Here is a 14,020-nt window from a genome sequence, read left to right as displayed (position 1 = left end):
AGTTTTACAGATAGAATTCTCAGGTTAATGGTAAGAAGCAAGAGCATAGCCTGCAAGGGTCCGTCTGACATAACATGCGAGACCACTATAGGGCCGTCCCCCGAGTCCTCTTAGAGTTACTATTAAACTCATTATGATTCCTATTCCTTCTAAAATAGTTCCTGCTATAGGTGAGAAGCAGGTGTTCCTGCAAGAAGAGGACACCAAAACCACTTAACTCATGGTCTATAACAGGTACTTAGTCTTTAATTCTGTTAATATTAAACGAGTAAATCGAAATTTTGCGACAGTTCATTTGAGAGGGAACCCTGTAACGGTCTTAAGAAGAGCCTAGAGAAACTAAAAACTGGAAACTTAATGACACATAAACCCTGTCCTCAATTTGTGCATTTTATCTGCCCAGTAAAAGGGGTCTAATATTAATGAATAGTAGGCAAAGTAGGCTAATATTAAATTAGCATGCAAAAAATTAGAATATTGCAGTTGATTAGAATTTAAAGTAGTGAAATTAAAATAATTCACATTGTGAGTTGAAATACTAACAAACGAACCAACAAACTGTAACAAATGAGTCACACTCGAGCATGGATTTGAATTCACATTAGTTAAATTCACAGCTTGCCAAATCGCAAAATGATTGCTTAACTTTAAAAAAGCATGTCCCTTGCATTGTCCAAAATAAGAAACATTCTAAAAAAAAAAAAAAAAAAAAAAAAAAAATAAAAAATTCTGACAAAAGAAGCGCAAAAAAAGAATGAAACCCTTTGACCAGCAGCGAGCCCAGGATTTTTGTTCGGGAGGGGTCAAACCCAGTAGCCCCTCTCCCTAGATACGGCCTTGCCTCTGATATTGGTAGGGTGACCGCAAAACTGAACCGGCACAAAACTCAACTTGGCAAACTTAAAGAAGGAAAATTCCACCCAGCAAAACTTAACTCTAGCAAAAGTTAACCCAGCAATACTGAACAGAAACAAAACCCTGACAAAACCCAAAACAGAAACAACACCCTGACAAAACCCAACATATAAAAATTCAACCCAGCTACATTCAACATACAAAATTCAATCCAATCAAAACGTAGCTGAGGGGCTCCTCAGTGATCTTCCCCCTCTCCCATAAAAAAAAAAATCTTACACCATACATAAGATTGACTTCACACAGCATTGAAAAAGACGTGCAACTTTGAAATTCGACTTTACCCTGGGTTAAAATTACTGTGTATCAAGTTTTATGAGTTTAAACGGGTCAAGTTTTGTGCGGGTTGAATTTGAATAGACTGAATTATAAGTAGGTTACATTTTACACATTCATCTAGATATTGGTAAAAAATCAAAAATATTTTTTTACGGTTGAGTCCTTAAATCTTAGTTTTTCTGTCAGTAGAGTTAACATTTCTTTTCTTCATTGGCAGGGTAAATAGTGTCTAAAGACAAAAACTAGAAATTCATATATGAAGGTACCTCAGCCAGCTCTTCAAAACAACTTCCTACAGTTAGAACTTGATCCTGTTCAGTTACTTCTAATGTATCTTCTAAGGATCCTAACAAGGTCACAGTTAACTCGTAGATGTCTTCTATGTTACTAAAAATGAGGTCCAGTTCCTAAAAAAGAATAAATAAATAAATGATTTCAAGTGCCCATTTTAGAGTAAACTACATCTGTTTTAAAGTAGACCCTACCCGTATTAGACCGTATCCATTCACATGTTTTTTAGAACACACTGCCTTTCCATTTATAAATCAAACGAAATGAAAATATAGAAAACGGGTATAATATTTCAAGTAAGACACTCGAAAAAAAAATTATACCAGTAGCAATGAAGTCAAAATATTCCGCCTTCACGCCAGGAAGCCTTTATCAACGGAAAAAACAACAAACACACTAAGTTAAACAAAACACTTAAAAAAAGGAAAACACAAAAAAAGAAATGATAAAAAAAACTCACATCTTAATAATGCCCAATTTGATAATGTTCACCATACAACAGTTTGATTTGTTCTACTGCATAATGAACGATATAATATTGAACATTATTGAGTGAATTTTTATCGTTCGTGTTTTTTTTTTTTTTTTTTTTTTTTTTTTTTTTCTTTTTTTTTTTTCTGATAAAACCTTCTGGATGTAAAGCTGGAATACTCAGACTTTTATTATTATCAGTAGAAAAAGATTTTTCTTTGTTATTTTTCACTGTCTTTTTGAAATATTATACCAATTTTCCTAAATTTTTATTTCATTTTATTAGTACCAGTTCAAGTACCCATTTTAGAGTAAACAGAAAAACAGAAATGACTTCTTGTCTAGTCTGATTCTTAACTTTTTAAATGGATCAAACTATTGCATCAATGGTATATTTTCATTCAGATTTCATTAAAAAGTTCGTCATTTTTAATCACAAGACCCCTTTCGCAAGAAAATTATCATAATATACCCCTCTCCTCCCCCCAGTAAAGGTCTCAGCTGGCTATTATCCTCGATAGATGATTAAATTGAACTGAAGATCTGCTACCATTTAATAACAAAAGGCAGAACTACAGGCTTATCTGTGGGACAGATTTATGCATTTTTAACCGGGGAGGCAGAGGGAAGTTGCCGGGGCATTGACCAGTTTCCCCAATTTTAATTTTCAAAAATATATATTTTACATTATTTTAATAAAAAAAAATCCCCCCCCCCCCGATACAATTTTGAAAAATACATTTCTTTTTGTCTATCTAAAAAGAAGGAAACCATCCTTGCCATCCTCCTACACTTTCGTGAATTGATGCTCCAGGGCAAGAGGACTTTACATTCCTTGAAAAGAAGCCCAAAAGATAATCAAACATGAAATATATAGATGGCATTGACCAGTTTTCCCCTAATTTTCAAAAATATATATTTTACATTATTTAATAAAAAAAATCCCCCCCCCCCCCTCCAATTTTGAAAAATACATTTCTTTTTGTCTATCTAAAAAGAAGGAAACCATCCTTGCCATCCTCCTACACTTTCGTGAATTGATGCTCCAGGGCAAGAGGACCTTACATTCCTTGAAAAGAAGCCCAAAAGATAATCAAACATGAATTATATTGGACCTCACATTCCTAGAAAAGAAGCCCAAAAGATAATAAAAACATGAATGATGTTTGAGATAATTTAAAGAATAACATACATCTAAATTACATATTTTAATTGATTTACAGACTATGATCGCGGTTTTTGCTATAAAAATGTCTTCGTTTAATTTCTAGTTTGTCTTGGAGGAGGTAAAATAGCGGTTATTTTATGCATATTTTTTTTTTTATTTGCTCCACTTTTTGTACTATGATATCTCTTTTCCCTTTTCTATGCGTCGGTTGGATTTCCTTGATATAACTTTTATTAACTGTAGGCCCGTTCCCACGAGCACCACCATTTTATGGCTCATGGGAATTTTGTTTGTACTTGTATAACTGAATCTATTTTGATATATTAGTTGCTACGTTTTGTATTCTCGTTTCTGAATGAAAATAATTAAAAAAACACCTTTTCCACAAAATAAGTTTTTCAAAGAAAAGTAAAGAACTCCATTAAACCAAAAATGAGCAAAAATACAATCAAATAGTCTACCAAACGTGGAACTACCACAAATCAGCATCGAAAAATAAATGAAACCCAAAACGAACAGAAATTACAATAAATAACCCAGTCAAACTCAAAACGAGCAAAAATTAACATGAGTAAGGCTCAAAACCCCTATGCCTTACCAAGGCCAGCACATAATTTGCACTTTACTGAAAAAATATAAATGTTTTTACTTTTATAACTTTATTAAATCAAATAATATTAACATTTTCACTAATAAACATCAGTATATGTGTATTAAACTGAAAATGCACAATCATTTGTATTTTCAATCAAATGAGCCCTTTTCGAAGTTCCTACGACGACTCCTTCAATACAAAGTGTACTGGTCTAAACAAAAGAAAAAAAAATAATATATTGTACCCCCATCGATCTTTACTATAAAAATGTCAAGCCTTCCAATCCCTTTCGGCTATTAAAAGGGCATTGGCCCTTTCAATTTCCAATCGAATGAGCCCTTTTGAACCCTTGCCCTGAGGGCTGTGAGGGGGTTGTCATCCTCAAAGACCTAATTTCGAGAACTTTCGTTAAAAAACGGCTATCTCAAAGTTTTGATTGGATGTGTTTGGGGAAATGGTGGGCGTGAGACGGGCGTTAGTTGCTCTTCAACCACTTTTAACTATCAATAAGGGCACTAGCCCTTTCAATTTCCAATCAATGAGCCCTTTTGAAGTTTCTACGACAACTCTTTCAATAAAAACCTTATATGCCTCCAGGGCATAACTTACAACCCTTGCCCTGAGGGCTGGGGGGTTGTCATCCTCAAAGACCTAAGGCGCATACTCTCTGGACCCTTTACAGAAAATTACGGCCTCAAAAACGCGAGGGGATGTGTTAGGGAGATAATAGATACTCAAGCAGAGATACTTGCCCATAAATCACTTTCAATTTCCAAAAGCAGCACTATGTTTTTCAATTTCCAATCGAGTGATCCCTTTTTTAAGTTTCTACGACAACACTTTCTATAAAAACCTTGCTAGCCCCAGGGATTAACCTACGATCCTATACCTGAGGGCTCTGAGGGGTTTGCCCACCTCAAAGACAGAATTTCCGGACCTTTCAATTGTATTGAAGAAAATTGCTATCTCAAAATTTTGATTGGATGTGTTGGGGGAAATGGTGAGCGTGAGATGGGGGTTAGTTGCGCTCCAATCACTTCCGACTATTAAAAAGAGCACTAGCCGTTTCAATATTCAATCGAATCAGCGCTTTTTTAAGTTTCTACGACAACACTTTCTATAAAAACCTTATGTGCCCAAGGGCATAACTTACAACCCGTGACCTGAGGACTGTGAGGAGGTTGTCATCCTCAAAGACATAATTTCCAGACCTTTCAACTACGTTGAACAGAATTACTATCTAAAAATTTTGATTGGATGTGTTTGGGGAAATGGTGGGCGTGAGAGGGGGGTTACTTGCTATTCAATCACTTTCGACTATTAGAAAGGCACTAGCCGTTCCAATTTCCAATCGAATGATTCCTTTTTGAAATTTCTACGACAACGCTTTCTATAAAAAAAAAAACTTATATGCTCCCAGGCATAAATTACAACCCCCTGCCTGAGGGCTGTGGGGGGGGGTTTCATCGACAAAGACATAATTTCCGGACTTTTTAGCTACGTCGAACAAAATGGCTATCTCAAAATTTTAATTGGATGCGTTTGGGATAATGGTGGTTGTGAGAGGGGTGTTAGCTATCCTCCAATCACTTTCGACTATTAAAAAGGGCTCAAGCTCTTCTAATTTCCAATCGAATGAGCCCTTTTGCATGTTTCTACGACATCACTATCAATAAAAACCTTATATGCCCCCAGGGCATAACTTAAAGCCTTTGGCCCAAGGGCTCCGAGGGGGTTATCATCCTCAAAGGCCTTGTTTCTAGAACTTTTAACTACGTTGAACAAAATAGCTATCTCAAAATTTTGATTGGATGTGTTTGGATAAATGGTGGGCGTGAGAGGGGGGGGGCGGCGTTAGTTGCCCTCAAATCCCTTTCGACTATTAGAAAGGGCACTAGCCTTTTTAATTTCCAATCGAATGAGCTTTTTTTTCAAGCTTCTACGACAAACATTTCAATGAAAACCTTATATGCCTCCAGGGCATAACTTATAACCCTTACCCTGAAGCCTGTGGAGGGACTGTCCTGCTAAAAGGTATAATTTCCAGAAATTTCAACTACGTTGAACAAAATGGATATCTCAAAGTTTTGATTGGATGTGTCTTGGGAAATGGTGGGCGTGGAAGGGGTGTTAGTTGCCTTCCAATCACTTTCGACTATTAAAAGGGCACTAGCGATTTCAATGTCCAATCGAATGAGCCATTTTTTATGTTTCTACGACAACGCTTTCTATAAAAACCTTATATGCCCCCAGGGCTTTACTAACAACCCTTGCCCTGAGGGCTGTGGGGGGAGGGGGGGGAGTGTCATCCTCAAAGACCTACTTTCCAGAACCTTCAACTAAGTTGAACAAAATGGCCATCTCAAAATTTTGATTGGAATTATTTGGGGAAAAGGTGGGCGTGAGAGGGGGGCTAGTTGCCCTCCAATCACTTTCGACTATTAAAAAGGGTACTCGCCCTTTGAATTCCCAATCGAATGAGTTTCTTTTTCGAAGTTTCTACGACAAACTTTCTATAAAAACCTTATACGCCCCCAGGGCATAACTTACAACCCTTGCTCTGAGGGCTGTGGGGGTGTGTCCTCCTCAAAAACATAATTTCTATCAGGAAATCAACTACACTGAACAAAATGGATATCTCAAAATTTCGATTGGATGTGTTTCAGGAAATGGTAGGCGTGGAAGAGGCTGCAGTTGCCTTCAGATCACTTTCGACTATTAAAAAGGGCACAAGCCACTACAATTTCCAATTGAATGAGCCCTTTTCGAAGTCTCTACGACAACTTCTTCGATACAAAGTGCCCTGGTGTAAAGGAAAAAATAACAAATAATACATTGTGCCGACGTTGTTCGTACATGCCCTGGGGGCATAGGTTACAGCCGTTGCACCGATGGCTGTGGAGGAGTGTCCTCCTCAAAAACTTAATTTCTATCATGAGATCAACTACGCTGAACAAAATGGCTATCTCAAGATTTTGAATGATTGTATTTGGGTAAATGGTGGGCGTGGAAGGGGTTTTAGTTGCCTTCCAATCACTTTCGACTATTGAAAAGGGCACTAGCCATTTCAATTTCCAATCGAATGAGCCCTTTTTGAAGTTTCTAAGACAACGCGTTCTATAAAAACCTCACATGGCCCCAGGGCATAACTTACAACCCTTGCCCTGAGGGCTGTGGGGGAGGGGGGTGTCTTCCTCAAAGACCTAATTTGCAGAACTTTAAACTACGTTGAACAAAATGGCTATCTTAAACTGTTGATTGGATGTGTTTGGGGAAAAGGTGGGCGTGAGAGGGGGGTTATTTGCCCTCCAATCACTTTCGACTATTAAAAAGGGCACCAGCCCTTTGAATTTCCAATCGAATCAGCCTTTTTTTAACTTTCTACGACAACACTTTCTAGAAAAACCTTATATCCCCCCCAGGGCATAACTTACAACCCTTGCCCTGAAGACTGTGGGGAAGTGTCCTCTTCAAAAACGTAATTTCTATGTGGAAATTAACTACGCTGAACAAAATGGCTATCTAAAAATTTTGATTGGATGTCTTTCGGGAAATGGTGGGCATGGAAAGGGCGTTGGTTGCCTTCCGATCACTTTCGACTATTAAAAAGGGCACAAGCCACTCCAATTTCCAATTGAATAAGCCCTTTTCGAAGTTTCTACGACAACTTCTTCGAAAAAATAATAAATAATAAATTGTGCCAACATCGTTCTTATATGCCCCTCCCCCCCCCCCGGTTATAACTTAAAACCCTTGCCCTGAGGGTTTTGGGGGAGTGTCCTCCTCAAAGACGTAATTTCTATCTGAAAATCAACTACGCTGAACAAAATGGCTATCTCAAAATTTTGATTGGATATGTTTGGGGAAATGGTAGGCATGGAAGGGGTGTTAGTTGCCTTTCAATCACTTTCGACTATTAAAAAGGGCACTAGCCGTTCCAATTTCCAATTAAATGAGCCCTTTTCCAAGTTTCTACGACAACTCCTTCGATACGAAGTGCCCTGGTATGAAAAAAATTAAAATAATAATACATTGTGCCAACATCGTTCTTTACTTAGGCAGCGCGATTGCGCTGCCGATGATACTTTCAAATCATACTCCCATCTCCTTTAAGCTACGTCTCCATATGCATCCACTCACCTTACTCACCATGTTGTCCACTCACCTAAGAGAAGAAAAAGGCCCTAGTACTAGTGTATCTTCACAAAAACAGGGCAAAATTTGTACTATAGCAAGGCATTTTTAAAGACAAGGCATTCAAAATTCTATTAAGACAAAGCTGTCTAATTTTTTAAACCTCTATGGGGGTGGGGGGGGCACACGTCAGGGGAAGATTGAGAGACCCATGGAAGATATTAAATATTTATAATCTAAAAAAAGAGATAGATTGCTTTCTGAAAATGTTTTCAGAAGCTGATTGTTTTTTTCCAAAAAGAATTAAAATGCCTACAAATTTTTATAGCAGCAACTTACAAAAAAAAAGAATTCAGTGAGACTTACCTTTGTCTCAATAGATTTAAAATTAGTATCATTTTATGGTCACGTTTGCAATTTTCCAAGAAGAAATAAATGCTTTTAAAAATAATAACAGCAATTTATCGAAAAAGATTTCGATAAGAATAGCTTTTTTCTCAATATATTTAAATTTAATAATATTTTATGCTCACACTTTCAGTTTTAAATTTAGGCAAGACTTTGGTTGTAAACCAGTTGCAGCGGCAAATAAAAATTTTGGGACAGCCTTTTTTTTTAAATTTTTTTGAAATATCTAAACAGAATGCCTTTCATGTTGGCTCTTGGGAATGATATATGACTGTATACATTTATATTTAATATACGACTGTATAATAAATACTATGACTGAATAATGAGTATAATCTGACTGAATAATATATGACCGTATATATTTTTATTTGCCAGCTGCTGCGTTTTGTATCTTTCCTCTTTTAATGAGATACTTTCCATCTCCCTCAAGCTACGTCTCAGCATACATCAATGTGTACGCCACTCACCTTAGAGGAAGGGTTGACTAGACTGGCTATTTGCTCACGAAAAACTTTAATAATCATATGCAAGTCTCTGAGGTACTGTTTCTCTTCATGAATTAAATTTTTCACAAATTCATCGTATGTTAAAGAAGATCCAGTCACAGGTTCATCTTCAAGCACAACACTGCTCACATCTTCATCTTGGTGAAATAAGTCCATCAGAGCCTTATCCGCCCACATGGCTACTTCCACATCTTCAACTGTGATCTTTATATGTCTGATGTTTTTGACATAGCTTCCAGACAGCTGAAATAAAAAGATTCAATGCTGTTAAAAATTAAACCAATGTTTTCACAAAAGACATGTGAATGCCAACTTTCCCTAGTAATGGTATAAGCAAGGGTGCATTTAGAAGGTTCTAAAGCACATCCCAAGACTATCAATTTAGAATAAATATCAACAATTAGATCACGGCGCCGCGCCGGCGCATGCATCGAACGCCGCCAACGAGCGGCCCGGTCGACCACCACCGAAGTGTAGTAACGCCGCCGACACGCCGCCACCGGCCGGGGCGGCGACGTTCCACTGACTTTGAATGAATTTGAGCCACTTCTTTATTGCGTCAACCGCAATGTTGGAACTTTTCTTTTCCTGTTTAGAGATCAAGTGTGGTTTTCAAAATTAAAGAAACAAGTAGGCACACATATAGTTTGCAAGAATTCCTTGTGCTTCTAGGGTGAGTTTTTATTCAGCACTAGTTCTTGTAGCGCATCTATTGAATAGACAATTGTCTTTCGAACAGACATCAGATTAAATTCCAGTTAATAACTTAAGATTTAAGGACCTCTCTATTTTAGGACACCTTGGTATAGCAAAGAATCAACATTTCTTGAGTCCTTACCATAGGTAGGTGTTTATAAATAATGAGGTCATAAAACCACTGGAGGTGTAATAACTAGGAGCAGACTAGTATTGTCTAATTACAGGAGGGGGAACTATTTCAGACATCGACAGAAATAAATGAGAAGGAAACTACAAATGCAGGTCTCCCTCTGCGCCATTTCAATAGTTATATCTATTATACCACCTGGAAAATTAATTTTTCTCTACTTACTCTGTCTAAGTTTTCTGAATAAATATTTCATTATTTTGAATATTTCACCCATATACAATGGTAACTATTTTAAATGCACAGACAGCTAATAGCAGAGACCTAACTGTAATTGCAAATTTTTAGCTTGAGTCTAATCTTGGAAAATAGGCTACTGCCCAATCTTGAACAAAGGATCTTATAATTGAATTATCTCAATCATGGACAGATTCAATCATTGACATGTGCTGCAAAAATTAGTGATCATATTTAAATAGGCTTTGCTATAAGATTGTAGTCAGGTTAGGTTAGGTTATAAATATTTCATTATTTTGAATATTTCACCCATATACAATGGTAACTATTTTAAATGCACAAAGAGTTAATAGTAGAGACCTAATTATAATTACAAATTTTTAGCTTGAGTCTAATCTTAGAAAATAGGCTAGTGCCCGATTTTGGACAAAGGATGTTATATGGACAGAATCCATCACTGATTTGTGTTGTGAAAAAGAGTATTCATATTTAAATAGCTTGGCTATAAGATTGCAGTCAGCCAATCCCAACTATCTGCATCAGGTCCAAGATTAAGAACCTGCAGTCCTTGTTTAGGGAAGTTACATTTTAGTCAAAACATTTGTCCAAGATCACACTGCAAAGTACTGGGGGTTTTTTACTCTAAATCTTCTTTCATATAGTAGATATGATCTGGCTTTTCCAGCCACTTTCACACATTACCTCTCCCACCATTCATAGTTGTCACACTGACCTCTGCAGTAGGTTCTACCTTCTCCTTAATTGTCCTCATATATGACCTTTACAAAGTTGCCAACTGCAACCCAAATCAAAACTAAGTTCTCACTCCTTTTCACTACCTTACCCAAGAGAACTGTCTGAGTTGTCATCAACAATCACAGTCTGAACCTATTCAGTTTCATTTTCACCCTCAGTGCTGTCTTCTCACCAAATCTCTTCACAGCCTGCTTCTTTGTTTTTATTGCTTTTATTGCTTAAGTTTCCTCTTTTCCACCTCTTCTTTGCCTTCCTTGTAGAAAAGGCAGCTTCAATCTTGGTTTTCACTGATGTATCAGTGAGCACTTTTGTTCTGCCCTCCTTTCTTTCTTGAGGCATTTTGTTTTGTTGGTGGTGGGGATGTGGGATGTGTTTGAACTTGTTCAGGGATGAGTATCCTATTTCACAATGGCTGCAAAATCGCAGGGCTTACTGAAAGCATCGGCTGAGAGGATGACAGTGCAGGTGGAGATGGGGTTGGAGTTAGAACCTCCGATGAGTTTGGCAATTTGCCACCAGGTTCATAGACTAAAAAAACGTTTGGCTGGTCAGTATTTAAGAGCACAGATCTTCATTATCAAAACAATCTGGATTGAAAGGGGATATGCCTTCCAAATCCCTTCTGGATGTTTGATGGTATGAAAGCTAAGAGGAAAGATTTTCCTACCAACCCAGCTGTGGTGTAAATGGTGGACTACTTCGCAATGGTGACGGTTGCTCGCTGAAAAAAAAACACAATTAATTTTGATAACTAATTTTGTTTGGAATACAAAGCTGTTAGATATTTCAACTATTATGCAAGGGTTCTGAAATGCTACAGCCATTTCGTTTTTACCAGATTCCTACTTCTCTTGATGAATAACGAAGAAGACCAGCGTCCAGCTAGCGACTCGCGAAGTTTCTAACGCCTGAATTACCAAATATAGTGTAAATTAAAGCTTGGATTTGACTAAGACTGATGAAAACATAAATGTTTGCGGTCAACAATTTGATTGCGCCGGCGGCGCGCCGCTGACCTCTCAACAGGGCGGTGCGAAAAAAATTTCGATGGCGCGCCACTGCTGCAATTTTGTGCCCCGCCGCCGCCAGTTTTCCCTTATCGGCGCGGCGCCGAGGTCTATTAACAATTATAGATGATTGTATTTTGTTGGTTTAAACAGCCTATTTGGTATTTTACACCAAAACATAAATACAAGCTATGTATCAGTAATTTTAAAAAAGTAAATTTTAAAGCGGTAAAACGAAACAGTATGTGAAAATACACATTTATTTCCCCTCCTCAATCAGAAGGATTCACTTCCGTTCCCTCAAACTAGATTCCTGGTGTATTTTTAATAGAGGCAGAGATGATCACTGTTACAATTCTTGGGTGGAGAAATTAGAGACTATTTTCCTGTGGTAGAGGTAAAGGTAAGGGGGTAGGAGAAATTAGAGAATATTCTCCTGTGGCAGAGGTAAACGTAAGGGGGTAGGGGTAAAACTTAAAAAGGAATTTTTTCAAAAATGTTTAACTGTTGCGGGAGGGAGATCTTTCGAACTAATTTCCGATAATGGTTTACGAGTTCCTCGTTGTACAGAGGCACAAAGTCTTTGTAACTAACTTCGAATTAGCATCAGTAGATGCCAATTCTGAAAAAAATAAGACAGTATAATAGTTACATTAGCATTCTAATAAACGAAAAATGTTCAGTAATATAGACCATAGGTAAAAGGAGGTCAGGTGCCTGACATGCAGCTTGGGACTCATAGAGGAAAAGGTATACCAACTTAACCCCAGCTGGCCATCTGTATATATATGTTTGTCTTTTGTAGTGGTACTTAACGGCTGCATGTCATACCCACTGCCCGATGTGTATACCAAATGGCTTTCGATTTCTACAGAATAACTGAAGTTCCAAACGTCATAAGAAAACGCCTTTCGTTACGGCTCTCCAGATTTCAGAGCTTCAAAAAAGAGATCAACGATTTTTGATTGTTCATGTGATTTAATTTATCACATTTCTTTCGTTTATGACAGATATAAGAGATGACGCAAGTGATTCATGCTCAAATTCGCGTAGCGTTCATAGACTCTTGAAATAGTATTGGGATTTTATATTTGGGTGAAGCTTAATTAAATAAAAATATACGGGCGTTTTGTTATAACAGCAAAGAACAAGAAACGTTATTATCTAGATATAACAATGGGGCGCTTGGAAGGTTTAAATACATGAGAATTGCCAAATTTATCACTCTTTCCTTCTGACAATTCCAGGCAGAAAACCAATTGAAACTAGTCTTAGATAATTTGAAAAAGTTTTACAAAATCTTTCAGAAAAATATTAAATAATATCACAAGGATACTTACATTTAATATGTCAGCACCAATGCATTCTAAGACGCCCATAATGTACAGAGAAACTTGGTAGTCTACCTTATTCATCAATATTTCCTGGAATTAAACTCAAGTTAATGTTTTAGTACAACAAAACTACTAAAGATAGAAAAAAAGAGAGAAAGAGAACAGAGACACATAAGATGGAGCGAGAGAAAGAGAGGAGAGAAAAAAAGAAGAGATAATAGAGGGAAAGTAAGAGGGAGGGGGAGAGTGGGTGGGGGAGAGAGGGAGGGTGACAGAGAGAGCGATATAAAGAGATTTGACATCAAGACAGTACATATGAGATCACAAACGCAATATAAAGGCGAGCCAACACAGCACGATCACGGAGCATAATATGATGCTAGTCTTGGCAAGCATATCAAATTTAACCTACCACACAAAAAGTTTGAAACTCCTCAATTGAGAAAATCCAAAACGGTTTTCTCAGAATTAATTCTACTGGAAGCTTTGTTTCAATTGACAATTAATTGCTTTGTTAAGCTTTTTGATGGATATTACTCCCTAGAAGTATTCTGATGAAGATAATCTTCATAAAAAAAAAGTGAAAAAAAAAGAAAAAATAGTGAAAAGCCATACAAGTGTAGCGTTTGCGACAAGAGCTTTTCTCAGAAAGATAATCTCATTAGCCACCAAAAATCGACAAACAACAACGAAAAGCCATACAAGTGTGGCGTTGCATGAAGAATTTTTAATGGAAACATAATGTCGTTCGGCACTTGGCAATTCACACTGGCGAAAAGCCAGTGTGACGAAAAGCCAGATACAGGTGTGGCGTTTGCGACAATAGCTTTTCTCAGAAAAGTAATCTCATTAGACACCAAAATGGTACGACACATAGCAGGGTAAAGTCATACAAGTGTAACGTTTGCAAAAAAGAGCTTTCAGAGAATAGTGTTTTCATTACATACATGCGAGGAAATACCAGTAAAAGTTATAAAAGTGTGAAGTATATGACACAAGTTATATTTGGAATACTCAATTTTCAATAAAGAGTTTGGACTCGCATATTTGACCTTGCCCTACGGGTAATCCTAATGCTTTGCGTTTAATT

The 14,020-nt window shown here is 37.2% G+C and overlaps 1 protein-coding gene across 2 annotated transcripts in view; it reads right to left on the bottom strand.

Annotated features, from left to right (window-relative positions):
• The window catches only part of Sos (Son of sevenless guanine nucleotide exchange factor), a 157,282-nt gene that overhangs the window by 84,680 nt on the left and 58,582 nt on the right, over positions 1 to 14,020 (bottom strand). For both annotated transcript variants that reach the window (XM_089090363.1, XM_089090362.1), the window contains exons 5-7: positions 12,937 to 13,020; positions 8,732 to 9,013; positions 1,461 to 1,601 (exon numbers count right to left, since the gene is read on the bottom strand). In XM_089090363.1, the coding sequence (XP_088946489.1) occupies positions 1,461 to 1,601; positions 8,732 to 9,013; positions 12,937 to 13,020 (507 nt within the window). The remainder of the gene's footprint in view (positions 1 to 1,460; positions 1,602 to 8,731; positions 9,014 to 12,936; positions 13,021 to 14,020) is intronic.

Source organism: Artemia sp. Qi Xiang Cuo, chromosome 6 (genome assembly GCF_049724085.1).
Source record: "Artemia sp. Qi Xiang Cuo chromosome 6, ASM4972408v1, whole genome shotgun sequence".
Lineage (NCBI taxonomy): Eukaryota > Metazoa > Arthropoda > Branchiopoda > Anostraca > Artemiidae > Artemia > Artemia sp. Qi Xiang Cuo.
The sequence above is the reverse complement of the archived record's forward strand: the minus strand, read 5'-3'. Positions and strand labels throughout refer to the sequence as shown.